The sequence below is a fragment of the Musa acuminata genome, unplaced genomic scaffold (assembly GCF_036884655.1).
Source record: "Musa acuminata AAA Group cultivar baxijiao unplaced genomic scaffold, Cavendish_Baxijiao_AAA HiC_scaffold_259, whole genome shotgun sequence".
Taxonomy (NCBI): Eukaryota; Viridiplantae; Streptophyta; class Magnoliopsida; order Zingiberales; family Musaceae; genus Musa; species Musa acuminata.
In genome coordinates, this window is record NW_027020523.1 from 23827 (window position 1) to 40441 (window position 16615).

Sequence of the window (16615 nt, forward strand, 5' to 3'; positions counted from 1 at the left end):
TACAAAGGCTAGTGCGAATTAGTTTTGGAGAGATTTGGGAGCAAAAAGGTTAGTTTTCGAAAGATCCGACTGTTGGATTAATACCGGGGTCAACTTTAATACTCATGTGGAGAGAGAATCATCTAAAATAATCGTAAAACATCTCCTATTGCATTGTCACTAAGATCGATCGACTAATAATGATTATAACGTTTCACCTCTAACAATTCGTCTTAGGAGATAAGCAGCCCATAACGACCATAACATTCTTCCTTTGACGTTTTGATTACGAGGGTTGATCAAAGGGGTAGACCCAATCGATTACCCGTAGATCACTATCTACATAGGTTGATCGAGTCGACCCAAATAACCTCTTATGGATGGTTGCCCATGGGCCAATAGGCCTCGGCAACCTTCATCTTTCACATCGATGCACCAGTGAGATAAGAACGTAAAAGTCATGAGATCGTGCAAAATAATGTTCATAATTTTTTGGATGGTGGTCAATGCAATAAAAGTATTGTTATTTTGCATTAAATTGATGCAACCTTAATTTTATTGGTTTTTTTCTTGATCTTTTCTTAAATCATATTTGTGAAATCTCCACCGGGGTTTTCCTTCCTAATTAATGATTCTGAAAAAACATAAGAATATGTTAACACAAAAAAAGAACATATAAAATAATTTATTTGTTGTTGAATGTATATTACTTGTATCACAGTAATGCAACAAGTTTAGCATATCAATAATGAATAGTCTCATTGCTAGCATAAAGAAAACCTAGCACATTCACTGATCAAAGATACAACTATAAAGCTTATATATTAAGCTTTTGACATCAACAAAAACAAATCATCGACAAGACATTAAAACCGACTTCAAGCATCGCTAAACTATTATCCTTGTAGTTCCATGTCGAAAAGAACAGCACAAAAGTATTAGAACAGGTCTACATGGATTGGATCATCTTTAGATAATACCGGCACTTGTGGAGAGAGCGAAGGCGAATCTTAATCACTTGATATTTATAGGATTAGATACAAAATATTGTAAGATTATATAATATTATTAAGATATATTATGAATATAATTAAAATTTAATTATGATTATTGATCAATAAAAATAAAAATTAATTAGGATTATTTATGAGATGATTTGATGGAAGGGACTCTCTTAATTATTTCTCCTAAATCATTTACTCTCATCTATAAATAAACAAAACTTGGATTATATACACAATATGCAGGAGATGATTGAGAGATTATAATATTATAAATATTCTTTTATCTCTTCTTTATTTCTAAATGTATGGATTATCGTAGTCCAAGAAAAAAAAAAAGGAGACAAGTCTAATTCTCGCATTAATATAGATATTAAATACGACGATGGTACACTTATAGATCAAATAAAAATTTTTTGAGCAACATCAAAATATAAACATCATAAATTCAGATATATTATTATTTGATTTTAGATTTAAATATTAAAATCTTTCGTATAATAATAATATATTATAGTTTTTATGCTAACAAATATAATTTAAAAGCTTCATGTGATCGTTCAATTCTTTGCGTGCTTTGTTATTATGGAATATTCTTAATACTCTCTAAATATTTCATCTCACCAACAAATGTTTTCTTAACATGTTCCCTCAAAAATATATTATTTAGCTCACTTGCTTTGTTTTCAGGAAATTTATTCATTGGTTCCATCTTAATATTTTATCGACCTTAGTTTTAATACCATGTTGAGAATTAAATTACATGAGTACGTGTTTTTTTTTATCTTCACGGGAGTTATTAAAATGTATTCTTAATATTTTATTATTCTTGAGTTTAGTAATTGAATTAGACGAGTCCAAATCGAAATGATGAAGATTAACATATCTAGAAAACATGAGCTTTTTTTATCCAAATTAATATATATAATTCAACCCTATCAATCATTAGTACTAATATGGACTATTCTTGTTTATCTAATATCTTTTATTTAATTTTCTAGCATCATTTTATATTCATAGAAAAAATTTGATAATATCCCTCTTATCCATAAGTTTATTTGTCTTCACTCAGGTCAAATTATAATTAACTTGGGTCATGGACCAAGACTAATATAAATGATATTATATATTAATGTAATTGAAAAACTTATATCACCTATCTTTAGAAACATAAAATTATTCTTAATCCTCTCTAGAATTTTTTATCTTATATATAATAATTATTATTATTATAAGATTTGTGTTAATGAAGAAGATGGTAGAATCGGAATGGTTTAGATCGAGGGGGATGATTGTTATGGTAGAGACATTAATCCAATGCTAAAGGTTAGTGATGGCAACGTTATACCGATGATAACCAATGCGATAAAATTTGTAATTAATAATACTGACGATAATAATAGTGATGATTGTGATAATAAGATGATCATACTGTTTATTGTCATATTGCTAATCACCGATGATGATACTAACAATAGTTTTCGATTAAGAGAAAACATAAATAATAATAATGATAACAATGACGTTAACGATGAGTCAATTGTTAACAACGAATGTTAGCGATGACAATGATGATATATATTGATGATATCGATGCTAAATAATCATAATAATAACAACAATAATCTCATTATGAAATGAGAACAACATGGTAAACTTCGAAAGGTATAGATATGAATATTAAGATTAAAATTTTAAATATTTATTATTTATTTATAATAATTCAGGATCAAATTAGATATTTTTAATAGTACTGCATCACCAACTTGACATGTGGTTTGTATGTATTATGTGAAACATGGGGACGTGGGCACACACGATCCATTCATTTTTGGTAACTAACAAAGTTTACTATGAAGACATGTACACTTCGCCCTACGTATCATTTGGAAGCATCAGTGGCCGCACGCCATGGGCCCACATCACTTGTACCATCATCAAGTGTGGTAGACAAGTGGGATACGTGTATGCGGGTAGAAAGCATATGACTCGTTTCCTGACAACTTCTACAAAAAAAAAAAAAAAAAAAAAAAAATCAAATTTATGAATAAATATAATAGAAGGTACTCTTAAATCAACTGTATCCTTAAATAATTAGCACATCATAAATCACACAAGTTATTTCGTCAAAATTATTATTATTATTCAAATAAAATGAAGAAAACAAATAAATAATTATAGTGTCAATTATGACGACATAATAACGTATAAATTATAGAATAAGTCATCATGAATTTTGTTGAAAATATTTTTAATCTTTTTTATTACATCATATAATTTGGTAAGGTGAGCGGCAACTGTTCAGTTAGGATAATAATGGCTCGTGTACGCAGCGTTGCGGGAGTCTTGCGTCAAGGTCTCGGCGTTGGTAGGTGACGGATAAGGTGGTGAGCCCAGCGCGCGAGAGTAGGAACATGGAGGCGATCATTAGGGTGCCATACGAGGCGGCGGTCCGGGCGGCGCTGGCGGCCCTGGAGCGGAACCTCCTGCCGGACGCGGTGGTCCGGAGGCTGACGCGACTGCTCCTCGCCGGCCGCCTCCGTCTCTGCTATCTCCCCTCGGCCGACCTCCAGCTCGCCCAACTCCTCCGGTTCAAGCAATGTAAGGCTTGGCCGGCCCCCATAAACTCTCTCTTTTACTACAAAAGAAAAAACCTCGACTGTCCTCTCACGAGCGGTCATGTTTTCCCTTCAAAAATCTTCCATTTTGTTATAAATTCGCAATAAAGGGCCGTCCGCCGTGGCCAAAAATCCCATATGACATTTCTGTGGAATAAGACAGTGAATCCGTGTTAGAGCTTTATCGCGTAATCGTTGAGAGCTTGCGAATTCTCTGTTTGTAATTTATATCGTGAAATGTCAGCTTATATAATTCCGAGTTAAACGTTTTCTCTAACTTATCTTCTCTTTTGTAGATCCACATAACTTAAATAAATCCAACTTAGTCCAGTATAAATCCATTAATAATGAGTGAGTCAAACTAGTTAGGATTTACAAACACCAATTCAATCCAAAAACTTAAGCTGATAGATTATGGGTTGGGAATTCGTTAGAGGAATGTTTCCAATAAAAATGGTTTGTTCTTGCATATCTCTATCGATTTTCCAAATTAATCCCACGGGTTGATATAATTCAGAAGAATATGTGAGTGATTCATACACAACATATCTTTAGGTACATATAGTTCAGAAGAATATGTGAGTGATTCATACACAACATCTCTATCGCTTATCAAGGGTTCTACCAATTGATATCTTTCAACAAATAATTTAAATTTAATTTCTTGATATGTATCTTCAATCTTTGGAAACTTGTGAAATTCTTTCATCAAGACCTCGTTAATAAACCTATTCTCTTAGTCATCTTTTTTCAATCTATCATCAGACACTAATATCTTCTAACATTCTCTCCCTATTCTGTGAATGATAAATTTGTGTCCTTAATTGGATGGTTGAATGGAGAATTCTGAAGAATTACCTGTTTCAACATCAAATATGATGTTTTTGAAGTACTTCATTGCCATTTAACTAGCATAAATTAGATGCTTCTTTTTGAATGCCAAATCCAAATTTCAGGGAGTTCAAACATAGACTCACTCTGCTTATTACATTCATGAATTTACAGAAGGTTGCATGACAAACTGGACTATTCATTGATTAGGTCAAAGTGATGGTTTTGGTCCTTTCTGTTAGCATACGATGTTATTAGGTTTACTTATGCCAAAGTGTCCTGAAACTAAATAAGGATTTATACTGGATAGTGTAGACTCATAAAACAGGACTGTCTTCGGCTAGATTAGGTAAAATCTTTTAATAGCATGTATAAGTCAAATGTGAAGAGCAAGAACTTCAATAAAAAGTAGAAGAAAATCACATTTTTAGGTACTGTTGCAGTATTGGTGTTCCATCTGAGTCCCAGTGTTTCTCTACGTAGGCTGTAAGCACATTGTTTTAATCCAGTTTCCTTATATGTTCATCTAGCTATAGTTTTACTGAATCAACTGTTCTCAATAACCTCTGTGATATATATGCTACCTCTCTTTTGCTATAACTGTTTCACTACCTTATAACCTTTAATCACCACATAAAATGGAGTCGCACAATTTTCCTGCTGGTAAATCCATCTTTCTATTCAGTTTTCTCCTAGTCTATCCCCCATAGATCATCTGATGTTCCTGCAATTTTAAATGGTCTTTCAACTTGAAGGTAAACCTTTATATTTCTTCTACATCCTGAATTTTAGGCTGTCTTTTCTTTTAAGTACATTCAAATTAGTCCTTGGTTATAGTTCCTAATTAGCTTCTCCAAGCCATTACCTTACACCTGAGGCAAGTCCTATACTGATACTTATTCTCCTAGCATAGTTGGAGTGTATTTATCATATATCCAGATCTCTTTGTGCAATATTTCTGTTTCCTTCAAGACATCATATTCCTTTGAAGTTGTACCTTTTACTATATTAATTTTACATTCGTGAATTTTCATTATATTTGACCAAAAATTTGATGGCCCATTGCACAAGACTCTCGCAAATGAAGGCTTTAGGAAGGGACAGCTTATATGACATTACACCTGCAAGACAAGACATTATTTTTGCAACTCAAATCCAGGTCTACCAAGTTGCGAAAAAGCAATCTTACCATTGTGGCAAAGATTGCTCTACAATTTTTGAATATTATTTGTTTTCTATAATTGATTTGTTGCTTCTAAATTTTACCTGAACTACCCATGTTTTCGTTGATCACCTTTTTTTTTTATAGCTTGAGAGATTTATAGCCCGGTTGTGATGCTCTGATTTGCTATTGCTTTAACAGCACTTGAAGATATGCCTATAGCTGTGGAAACTGATAAAGCAAAATCTCAGCATTATGAGTTACCTACCTCATTTTTCAAGTTGGTGCTTGGAGAGAACCTAAAGTACAGGTTAATGGTGTCTCCAATTTATAGCTTTTGTATTTACATTTGGTTGTTCATTTTTCTTTATGGCACTGTCTGGTCTTTTTATTTTGGTGAATTTTCGAATCCCTTCAGCTGTTGTTACTTCAAGAACATAACAAGCACGCTGGAAGATGCTGAGAATGCAATGTTAGAGTTGTATAGTGAAAGAGCTCAGCTGAAAGATGGCCAAAAAATTCTGGATGTAGGATGTGGCTGGGGGTCCTTTGTTATATACATCGCAAAAAAATACAAAAATTGTAGCATTACAGGAATATGCAACTCATCAACCCAAAAAACTCACATAGAGGAGCAGTGCAGGTACATTGTTTTTTTGTCCTTTTGGTTTGTGCTCATGCAACCTGAAAGAATTGTGCTTTCAGAGTTTCAGTTTGCTAGCTTCTTAATGCTTTAATCAAACATGAAAAACATCATGTTGATTGATTTTATATGTGCACATCAAAATTTAAGTAGGATTTTTTTTATTGTGATTAAGCTTTTAACTAATCATCATTGATATAAGTATTTGCATTTTTATTGTTGTTCAAAAGATGCAATTTCACTGGGAGTCATAATTCTTATTCTGGATTTATCATTTGAGAATGTGATAAACTTATTAGTAATTCTTGCATGAATTTCTTTTATACTCAATATAGTCTAATAGCATATATCTTAGTAATTTGATGTAGGCTCTATTGATATTTTACTGCAACCCTTTTTTTCGTTTCTTTGCTGTACTAATTCCATTCCATGTTATACATGGTCACGCTCATGCCACTTTCGTGGGTTTCCCATCCTGCCTTTTGGTGCTTGTTTACCGGTAACTTCGATTGGCTAGATGTTGTCATGGCGTTCTAATCTCTGTATGACCATCATTATATCTGGATATCTATTTCTTTGCATTTGTACATATTGTGTCACTGTCCTTAGTGTTGTCTTCTTGAAAATTTTTTGGTGCGGTGCAGAACACAGAATTCGTTAGGACACACCAAACTCTACTTGATCTTCTCTCTTCAACCGATTCTGAAATGGTAAATAGGACAAAGGATGTAAGGATGAAAAATATCAAGCTATTGATTGTTCCTCGTATGATTGCTGTTAAGATTATTAATATTCTAACTTAAGACAAATTTCAAACAAGTTATTATAACTCATTGAATCTTGGTTCTTCATGACAAAACTTTGCTCTTCAGACAAGCTAATGGCATCTTGACTGTATACAATAATGAAACTGCATTGTCTTGATTACCCTGTTTAATTGGTAATTGTGACTCGAGAATGTCCAACTACTTATAGGCACCTTCAGTTATCCAATGTAGAGATAATTGTTGCAGATATCACCAAATTTGAGATGGAGGCTTCTTTTGATCGAGTTGTATCTATAGAGATGTTTGAGGTAATTTAAGATATTGTATCCCACTTTTCGAAGCTGATAAACTTTTGGATTAAAAATTATTCTCTTTCCACAGCACATGAAGAACTACAAGATGCTCCTTAAGAAGATATCGATGTGGATGAAGCAAGATAGTTTGCTATTCATTCATCACTTCTGTCATAAAACATTTGCTTACCACTTTGAGGTATTCTTTGCTCTTGCTTGTACAGTGTTGGATGTGCTACTTGGTGACTTATTGGTGTTTTGAACATATTAATCACACACTGTGTTCATCTGTGAGGATTTACCAAATAGTGTACTCTACTTACATATCAATTTCATGGACATATTTAATCCGTGTATTCTAATGTTTGTAACTTCCTTTCTTTTTATTGGACCAAATAATTACCTACTTTTTTTGTTTATAGTAAATACTATTCCGCATCTTAGTGGTTGCTAACATTAATGATTTAAGAGTTCTGTAACAGCCTTGTGTCGATCGAACTTTATGACGTTGTTCTTCTTTGTGGAAACACATACTGACTGTTCCTCTCATTCAGGACAAAAATGAAGATGATTGGATTACAAGATACTTCTTCACCGGAGGGACTATGCCTTCTGCTAACCTGCTTCTCTATTTTCAGGTTAATTACTTTTCTTGCTAGAGGTTAATCTGGATATTCTTATCCAATATGCTCTGTTCTTAAAGATTAAGAAAAGTGTATCTGATATAACTTCTTTTATTGTATAATTAAGCAAAATAATATTATACTATAATTTAATTAATCACTTCCTACTGGGAGACGAGTACGTATTACAACCCCCACAAGTCCACTTTAAATATAATGTGCAGTTTTTTGGTCGATGTACCAGGTCAATAAAACATCCAACAGGTACTCTATGGTTATTAACTATATGGACGGAATTGATGATTAGCTGGTTGGTATTAGCTATGTCAGAGTTAAAGGACATTACTAAATTCCAATTTCTAATCTTATTTTGTAGGATGATGTTGCTGTCCTAAATCATTGGCTCCTCAATGGAACACATTACTCAAGAACAAGGTATATTAAAGCTTAAATCTTTGACAAACTTTTGAAACCAAGTCTTTTCATGATTTATGCATTGGCATCCATCAAAACATGTGATTTGGAAGAAGATCCTTATCAAGTAAAAGTATTGTGAGATCATAATCCTATGAGCAAAGGTATTAGATTATAATTGACTGTAATTATGATGGTGTAACTTGGATTTATGGTCCAGTTTGACTTGCCTTTCTTATTGAATTTTGTGTACTTGATTATTATTGTCATGTGTGCTTAGTGAGAGTCTGAGTTACTCTTCTTTTAATTTTCTATGGTCAGGTTCATGCCCTTCAACATTTCTATATTTGCTATATCTGATTCATGCATCTAGTTTCCTAATCCTCGCCAACAGCGTCTCTTAGAAAAATCATAATTTGATTAATGTTATATCATATAAAGGTAATTTGTAGTATCAATATATATAGAATACAAGTTGCATTAGTTTTCTTACTTGGTTGATGAAAATTGTGATGAGTGCAATGCTCTCCTTGTATTCATCGCCTTGTCATGTGTTTTGATAAGACCTGTTCCATAGCCTTGGAGACTTGTAGGATCCTATAAGGCATTAGATGGCAAGTGAAGCTTTTCCAGTTAATATTTTAATGATTTCCAAAGGTTTTAAGATAATTAAGGCATTAAGTTGTAACATGTTTGCAGTGAAGAGTGGCTCAAAAGAATGGATAGCAACTTGACTTCCATAAGACCAACTTTTGAGGCTACTTACGGCAAGGATTCAGCTACCAAGTGGATTGCATATTGGAGAACATTCTTCATCTCAGTTGCTGAGCTCTTTGGATACAACAATGGAGATGAGTGGATGGTTGCACTTTTCCTATTTAAGAAGAAATGAGTGGTATGTGCATTTTGGATATGATCATCTGTGAGAATGCATAGATGAAACATTTTATAAGCTAGTGTTACTCGTAATAGTTTGTACTTTATAGTAAGGTTTTATATCTCGGTTCGATCTTTTATTGAATTGACAAATAAGGGTCAACCGGTATTGGAAATCATGTTGTACAAGTATTTAAACCCTATTCATTTAGTGGATTTGTTTGTTTCGAAATCTCATATTAGTAAATAACTCAAATGGATACAATTTCATCTAAATAGTTCATGAAGTTGAATCATTCAGATCTCCTCCTGCTTGTGTTTGTATTTTAGGCATAAATATACTTCCTAACGCAGCGATGGGGCCCTTCATGATGGATTTTCTCAGGCATGGACTCAAATATAACCACATACTTGTATTGAGTTTTTATGCTGATATTTACGTTATACTGACACGTTACAATCTTTTGATCCTATTGGCTGTTACCAATCAATCTGTATCAGGATTGCTATCGACATCACCCTCGGCGAGTCGGGAGCCGGCTTTTGTGAAACACGTGGAACGAGACACAAAAGAGAGCGTCGTTTAAGTCGCGACTTGAGCTCCGTCAACCGCCATCGACTGCAACTCTTCTAAGGAGGCGCTGCTCAGTTACGCGACATAATTCGCGCCGGGTAACGTGGCGCGCGCACACCGGGGTTTTCTCCCCGTGTTCGGGCGACTCGCGCAGTAGGCCGTGTTCTCTGAGTCACGATACCGAGTCCAGTACTTGCGTTGGGCTGGTCGAGGGAGCCAATCTATCTTGGGATTGGATGACGACGGTAGCCCCACCTCGGACCCACCAGTGGGACCGGGGTTGCCTTCTCTGATCAGAGATGGGGAAGCCGAGAATGGATTGTCGACGCTTGATCCGCGAAAAATCGCACGGGGCGAGTTCTACATCGCTGGCCCACACGTAGGACGATTCCTATTGGTGGGGAAAGTATGGCCTGGTCCTCGAGCAGGGCTCCACCCTTATTCCCACATGATCAATCCTAGCCCGTTAATCTCGTGATTAACGATCAGGATCAGACCAGCCAAACTTTTCGCCCGTCTTTTCCTTCCCTAAAATGTCCGGAAAGGAATTAAAATACCCCATGTTGGGTCCCACGTTGCCTGTCCAACCAGCACATGGGTAGGGCGATTGCTTAGACTCAAGCGGCAGCGGTAAAAGAAAGGTACTGTGGGCCCTACAATCAATTTGGGATTTCTTTTATCCTGGCTTATTTGTTTGTTTTTGAGACCATTGTTTTTTTCTTGATTTGTTCTATATAAAAATTATAAATAAATATATGTATATGCACATATATTGTAAATATATGCCTACAAAATTATATATATATATATATATATATATATATATATATATATATATATATATATGACAATTTGTCACAAATTTAATGTAAAGTGTAATTCAATAATAATTTGCCATCACTCACCAATGACATTTAGATAGTTGATCCTTCTAGGATAAAAAATAATTAACCCAATCTTTCTGCTATATTACGGCATACACTCTTCTCCTTATAGGATTGGACCTGTTGTCCGCTTCATCACAGATCAAGAGGCGATCAAGAAGAGCATAAACATCATTAAGGCAGAATATAAATCATAAAATGATAAAAGAATATTATGTGCAAAAAAATTTATTTCGTTATAAATACTATATTTAAGTTGCTGCAATAAGAAAACTCTGCTAAATAGGCACTTCAGTAATCTCAAATAACGAAGTCGTAAAGACATCCAACTCATACTACCGACGAGATTGTTATTAATAATAATAATTATTATTCGAAGTCGCTAATTAAAAACAGCTGGATTCGATGCCCACCTTCTTCCTTTCCACCCAATAATAATCAATATACAACTATATCAAACCCCTAATTATGCGAAAAGAAAAGCATCGGACTAACACAGCAAACAGCCACTCGGCAACTAATCATTCGCCGACGTTGCTGATTCGGAGGCGAATCGGTAAACGCTGTGTGGTTCCAGGGCAGCACATCGGGAGTGGTCCAGGCAAGGCGGTCCGGGAGCCGTCGGATCCCAATCGTCGGGTTGGTGCCTCCTGATCGCCCCATGGACGTGAGCTGGAGACACGATGCTCCGCCCACCTAAACCAGGGTGGGGGAATCGTGGCCGTCGGATCGTAGATCCACGGCGAGGAGGCGGCGCCGAAGCGGGTCCGCGCTGGTGTGATCTGACCTCGTCGTGGACACATCTAATGTGAAGGATTCCCCATATTAAAAGAGAAGACGAGGCGACAACTTTGTAGGTTCGTCCGCACTCTCGTCATAGTGAGACACAGTTTTGATCGTTTGATGCTTGGTCGGGGTTTTTTGTTGCTTCTAGATTTGGGGTGATCGGAATCTGACGGTGGATAGCTCGTCCGCATCGTGCTGCGGGAAGATCGAAAGCGGTGCTGGTTTTTTTTTTCCCCGAAGAATTATATATTTATACAATAAATAAGAAGGAGAAGGCAGAGAGAGAGAGAGAGAGAGAGAGAGCTCAGAAGAGGGGGAGAGAGAGAGAGGGTCGGAAGGGAGAGAGAGATGGAGATGGAGAAAGAGGGGAGGGAGAACGTAGGGGAGGCGGCGACGGCGGCGGGGGGGCTGGCGGCGGTGGCGGAGGAGGTGGAGGAGGAAGAAGAGGCGGTGGGGTCGAGCTTGACGATGGAGCGGGTGGCCGCCGCGAAGAAGTTCATCGAGAACCACTATAGAAACCAGATGAAGAACATCCAGGAGCGGAAAGAACGGTTAGTCCTCGCCCTCCTTTCGCCCGATTGTCTTCTAGGAAATTTCCCCCTCGATCTCGAACAGCTTGATCTTAGCTTTCTCGGGTCTGTGTTTCGCTGGATTTCTTACTACTCATTCTGTTACTGCTTTGCGGGATCGTTTATTCATTAATTCGTGAAGAGACGGACAAATTTAGTTCCTGGCCTGTATTTTCCGAGATGTGTTTAGTTATCGTCCAGTTCGTGAAACACAGCATAATGTGCTAAGCACGGATTGGAGAATTCGTTGCTTGGGCCACCCCCTAATTTGAGTGCCGCAGTTGGAAACGTTCAGCCGGTGCCATATTCAATGCCAGAGCTAGTCTTCGGCTAAGTCGACGTCTTTAGAGTTTTAATTAATAGATTTGCCGGATTTTGGTATGCCATTACAGTAATTTGAGTGGTAAACCGTGGTAATTGTTTGATTAGAAGTAACGTGATATAGTTACTAGTGCCGTGACTTCAGCCTGCATAGCATTGTTGTGTACTGCTGATGCAGTTCACAGTTTCCAATTTGGTGCACCCATGAATTCTTCAACATTAATGTAGCACTTGTGGTGTTCCAGATAATTTACAATTAAACAATTGCCACAAAGGTTTGGTTCCCACTTTTCAGCCATGTTGCAAATAGTCTGTAAATTTCTTATTATATTCCCTTATCCTTGTCAACATAAAAATATCATAAAAGAAGTGAGTTTGCTTTAGGAATACTTACTTGCATGTGTTTGTTTTAGTAGTTCTGTAAATCGGCTACTTTTTACCAAATATATGTAAGTTTTGCATCATCAAATTCTATGACAATCCAGATTTCCAACAGATCATGAGTCCGGGTTGTGCAAGCAGATCCACTTAATTTGTAAAGTTGAAACTTCCCATGGTGTTTAAAAGGGGAAACCAACCTTTTCTTTTGTTTTTTTTTCCAAAAAATGGGATGAGTACATAACCTAAATGAGTTTAAGAGGCAGCGAGCTGATCAATATTGCTCTTTTTATGTTTGCTAATGAGAAGTGTCATTCATGTTACTTACTTGTTTGTATAGGTTAATAAAACTGTTAATACGTTCAGTCTAGCCTTTTCATAACCTGCATTGCAGGATACATTCGATATGGTTGCATTCTAAAAGTTCAGTGAATATAGGTATTGGCAAGAGGACACTTTCTATTTTTTTTACCGATGGACAAAGTTCTAATCCCCAAGGACTAGCCTTTCTCTTCTTTTTGATTGCTTCTTCATCGGAGTTCTTTTTGTTTTTGAATGTAGATCATATAAAATTGACCCACCAGCTTTTTAAAATTTCCCTTCTCAAACAAATAAACTTTGGTCTGTCGCTTTATTTTATCTCCTTTGATAGAAAGTTCAAGTGGTCTATCATTAGCTTCCACGAGAAAGTTTGTGCCTTAACTGTTTAGGTAGGATTTGTAATTCAGGGGTAGAGACTTTTTCTTTTCTTTTTTCTTTTCTATTGAGTGTTAATTGACACATGAATTTGTTTTGCATCCAATTCTTTTACTGTTTGTCTACACTCATAATTTGGCAAAAATGGTAGAAGTTCATATATTTTGATGGCTGATGATATTTAAGTTGAAATGCAGACGTTGGTTCTTGGAGAGACAATTGGCTTCTTCACAAGTTTCCAAGGAGGAGCAACTCTGTTTATTAAAGGATCTTGAGAGGAAGGAGACAGAGTATATGAGACTTAAAAGGCACAAGATCTGTGTTGATGATTTTGAGCTGCTGACCATAATCGGGAGAGGAGCTTTTGGGGAGGTCTGAGCTTGCATGTTTTTTCATTAGAAGAATAAAACTCTTTCTTTTACTTTTATTTTTGGCCAAAACAAGCAAATTTGCAGCCTTTTGATGTGGACATTAGATCTCTCCAAATGCATATAATTAAAGTAACTGTAGAGACACTAATAACTAACTGCTAGTCTTGGCTTTCTTTTGGTTTTCTTTTAGATATTTGTTAAAGTGTCATTCTGAAAATATAAAGGAAGCTTCTGGTAAACGGATGTAAAATACTGATAAAACTTTGTGAATGCTTTTAGATATTTGTGCTAATTTCATGGACATACTGTACAATCTCCCAGTCTTATCAGTTAGATTATTGTAATGCAACAGATATAATGTGCCTGAACTTATTGTTTCATATCGGTAATTATGAAAGACCTTACTTACAAAGACATAACACCATACCCACATATTGACTTAATTCTGTAGCCACGGATCCATTGACTGGTTTAACCTTCTTTTTGCTGCTCAAGGTCTCGTGCTTCGTATTCTTAGTTTCAATTCTTGATTAGGTTTACCAGGTATATCTCATATGGCTGACTACAATATGTCTCAGTCTTTAGGATGAATTCATGAGTTCTGTACATAATTTTATGGTTTTTTTTGTGTTTATATGATCTTTCATTAATCTGACAACTGGCTGTGACAAACATTTCATAAATTTCCCATCACATTACTTAGTTAGATCAAATTTGGAATTTAATAGATGGATCCCATAGTGTTTGGCCATAGTATGTCAAGTTCTGGTATCTGAGTTTTCTCGGGTCATCACTATGGAGGACCTTTTGTTCTTTGAGGCATTTATCATTTAGCCTTCAAATATTACTCAATCATTTGGGCTAGCTTGTTGCTATTTTATTTCTTTGTGTTCCATGATTAATTATAGATGTCAACTGACATGCTTCAAGTTTGACATTCCCTCTGTCATCTATTTTTATAATCATTGCTCTAGCACCACGAAAGACAGCACCTATTTGAGGAAATGCATTAGAAATTATGATGTTTGATTTATGCAAATTAGGTCAAAGAGCTTAGCACAAATTGCAGAATCACATACAACCTGCCAAATGAACATGCTACTTTATATTGCTTACATTTGGATTCTTATCAATTTACTAACTACAGGTCAGACTTTGTCGGGAGAAGTCCTCTGGGAATATTTATGCCATGAAAAAACTGAAGAAATCTGAAATGGTTAGCAGGGGTCAGGTAATTAATGCATGTCAGTTATTTGTAGTATGTGTAACAAATTTTTTGATGTGTTTCCTCTTTAAATGTCATAGGATCCTAGAGTTTATGGAAGTTTAATGATTTCAACCTTTTCATCTATGTTGTACTTAGGTCTTAGTGTTCTACTTTACGTCCATGGGAATTTGTCTTAGCCTTCCAAATGCCTGTAATAAATTTGACAACCTTTTATGATTGCTTGTTCTAACCTTCTGAATGCCTTGAATAATTTTTGATTCATCACAGTTTATTAAGTTTCATAGTATATATCTCTTTTTTTGTACTTGTAACCTTCTGAAAGTCTTTGTAACTAGTTTCGATATCCTTACAGTGTGAAACTTGTAATATTTTCCATCTAAGATATGCGTGGCCAAGGTTACCTGAAGTTTTGGCAAAACATATTCAGATGAAACATTGTGTCTATAGATTTGTAAGTGCTTGGAGTCAAGGGACATTTTGAGTATAGAAATAGTTTTTCATGTAAAGAATCTGTTATGAGTTTGTATTTGTAAACTTTTGATCATGAAGTAAAAGTAAATGTCTAAAGGTTGTTTGGGTGCTGTCCATAATCGCTGTCAAACTTTTTCTACTATGTGTTCTATATTTATCTTCGTAGTTGTCTCTTTTTTGTTAAACTCTACCATTCATTTCTTTATGCGCATTGCTCCACTGTTTAAGATTATTATAGCATCAGATTACTTTTCTTGTGATGTAACTTTTTCTTTGTATACAAACAGTAACTAGAGGTTTATGTAATAGTAACTGGCACTGTTTGTTGTCATGCTATAACATTTTGCCTCCCATTTGGATAGATTCATTTATTGTACTTATGATTCATCATATTTTCTTTTAGGTGGAGCATGTAAGAGCTGAAAGAAACTTGCTTGCTGAAGTTGCTAGCCACTGCATTGTGAAACTCTACTACTCATTTCAAGATGCTGAATACCTTTACCTAATTATGGAATATCTTCCTGGAGGGGACATGATGACCCTGCTTATCAGAGAGGATACCTTAACTGAAAGCGTGGCTAGATTTTACATTGCTCAGAGTGTGTTGGCCATAGAATCCATTCATAAACACAATTATATTCACAGGTCACACATCATAGATTTCATCTGATCAGATGATTGTTGTGGTCATCATCTTGCTGTATATTATTGATATGATGTATACATATATATTGTTTGCAGGGACATAAAACCTGACAATCTTCTTTTGGACAAAAACGGTCACATGAAGTTGTCAGACTTTGGCTTGTGTAAGCCAATTGATTGTTCAAAGCTTTCAACATTGAACGAAGATGAACCCATGAGTGATGAAAATCTTAGGGAGTCGATGGATATTGATGGAATTCCGGATACAAAAAATGCTAGAAGGTGGAAAAGCCCCCATGAACAACTGCAGCACTGGCAGATGAATCGTAGGACGCTGGTACATCTTCTAAAATGCTTGATCTCTATCCTGAAAGAATGTTTGTGCCGTGACTGTTCTGTCCATTTTAGTTTACTGCTTGTAGTATTTATATCCAAGGCATATAACTATGATAAGATCGACCTCTCTTTTTAGGCATTTTCCACAG

General features: G+C 35.6%; 2 protein-coding genes across 2 annotated transcripts; both read left to right on the forward strand.

Moving 5' to 3' along the window:
- Positions 1-3293: 3293 nt before the first annotated feature.
- On the forward strand, positions 3294-9444 carry LOC135657443 ((S)-coclaurine N-methyltransferase-like). The gene is made up of 8 exons (XM_065175961.1): positions 3294-3581; positions 5793-5901; positions 6010-6234; positions 7210-7309; positions 7383-7493; positions 7849-7932; positions 8294-8352; positions 9031-9444. Exons 1-8 carry the CDS (start codon positions 3395-3397, stop codon positions 9221-9223), a joined length of 1068 nt encoding a protein of 355 aa, XP_065032033.1. The 5' UTR covers positions 3294-3394; the 3' UTR covers positions 9224-9444.
- A 2320-nt stretch (positions 9445-11764) lies between these two features.
- Positions 11765-16611, forward strand: LOC135657444 (uncharacterized; the record flags this gene model as incomplete). The annotated part of the gene is made up of 6 exons (XM_065175963.1): positions 11765-12002; positions 13613-13787; positions 14934-15017; positions 15889-16130; positions 16227-16467; positions 16603-16611. Coding segments are annotated over exons 1-6 (954 nt in total), but the record flags the coding sequence as incomplete, so codon positions are not given.
- Between the last annotated feature and the right edge of the window lie 4 nt (positions 16612-16615).

What these genes read in the sequence shown, in the direction of transcription:
- LOC135657443 (XM_065175961.1), top strand. Translation starts at nt 3,395, where the DNA reads ATGGAGGCGATCATTAGGGTGCCATACGAGGCGGCGGTCCGGGCGGCG. An exon ending in ACCTGCTTCTCTATTTTCAG is followed by an intron (nt 7,933 to 8,293) that starts GTTAATTACTTT and finishes CTTATTTTGTAG; the next exon opens with GATGATGTTGCTGTCCTAAA. An exon ending in ACACATTACTCAAGAACAAG is followed by an intron (nt 8,353 to 9,030) that starts GTATATTAAAGC and finishes ACATGTTTGCAG; the next exon opens with TGAAGAGTGGCTCAAAAGAA.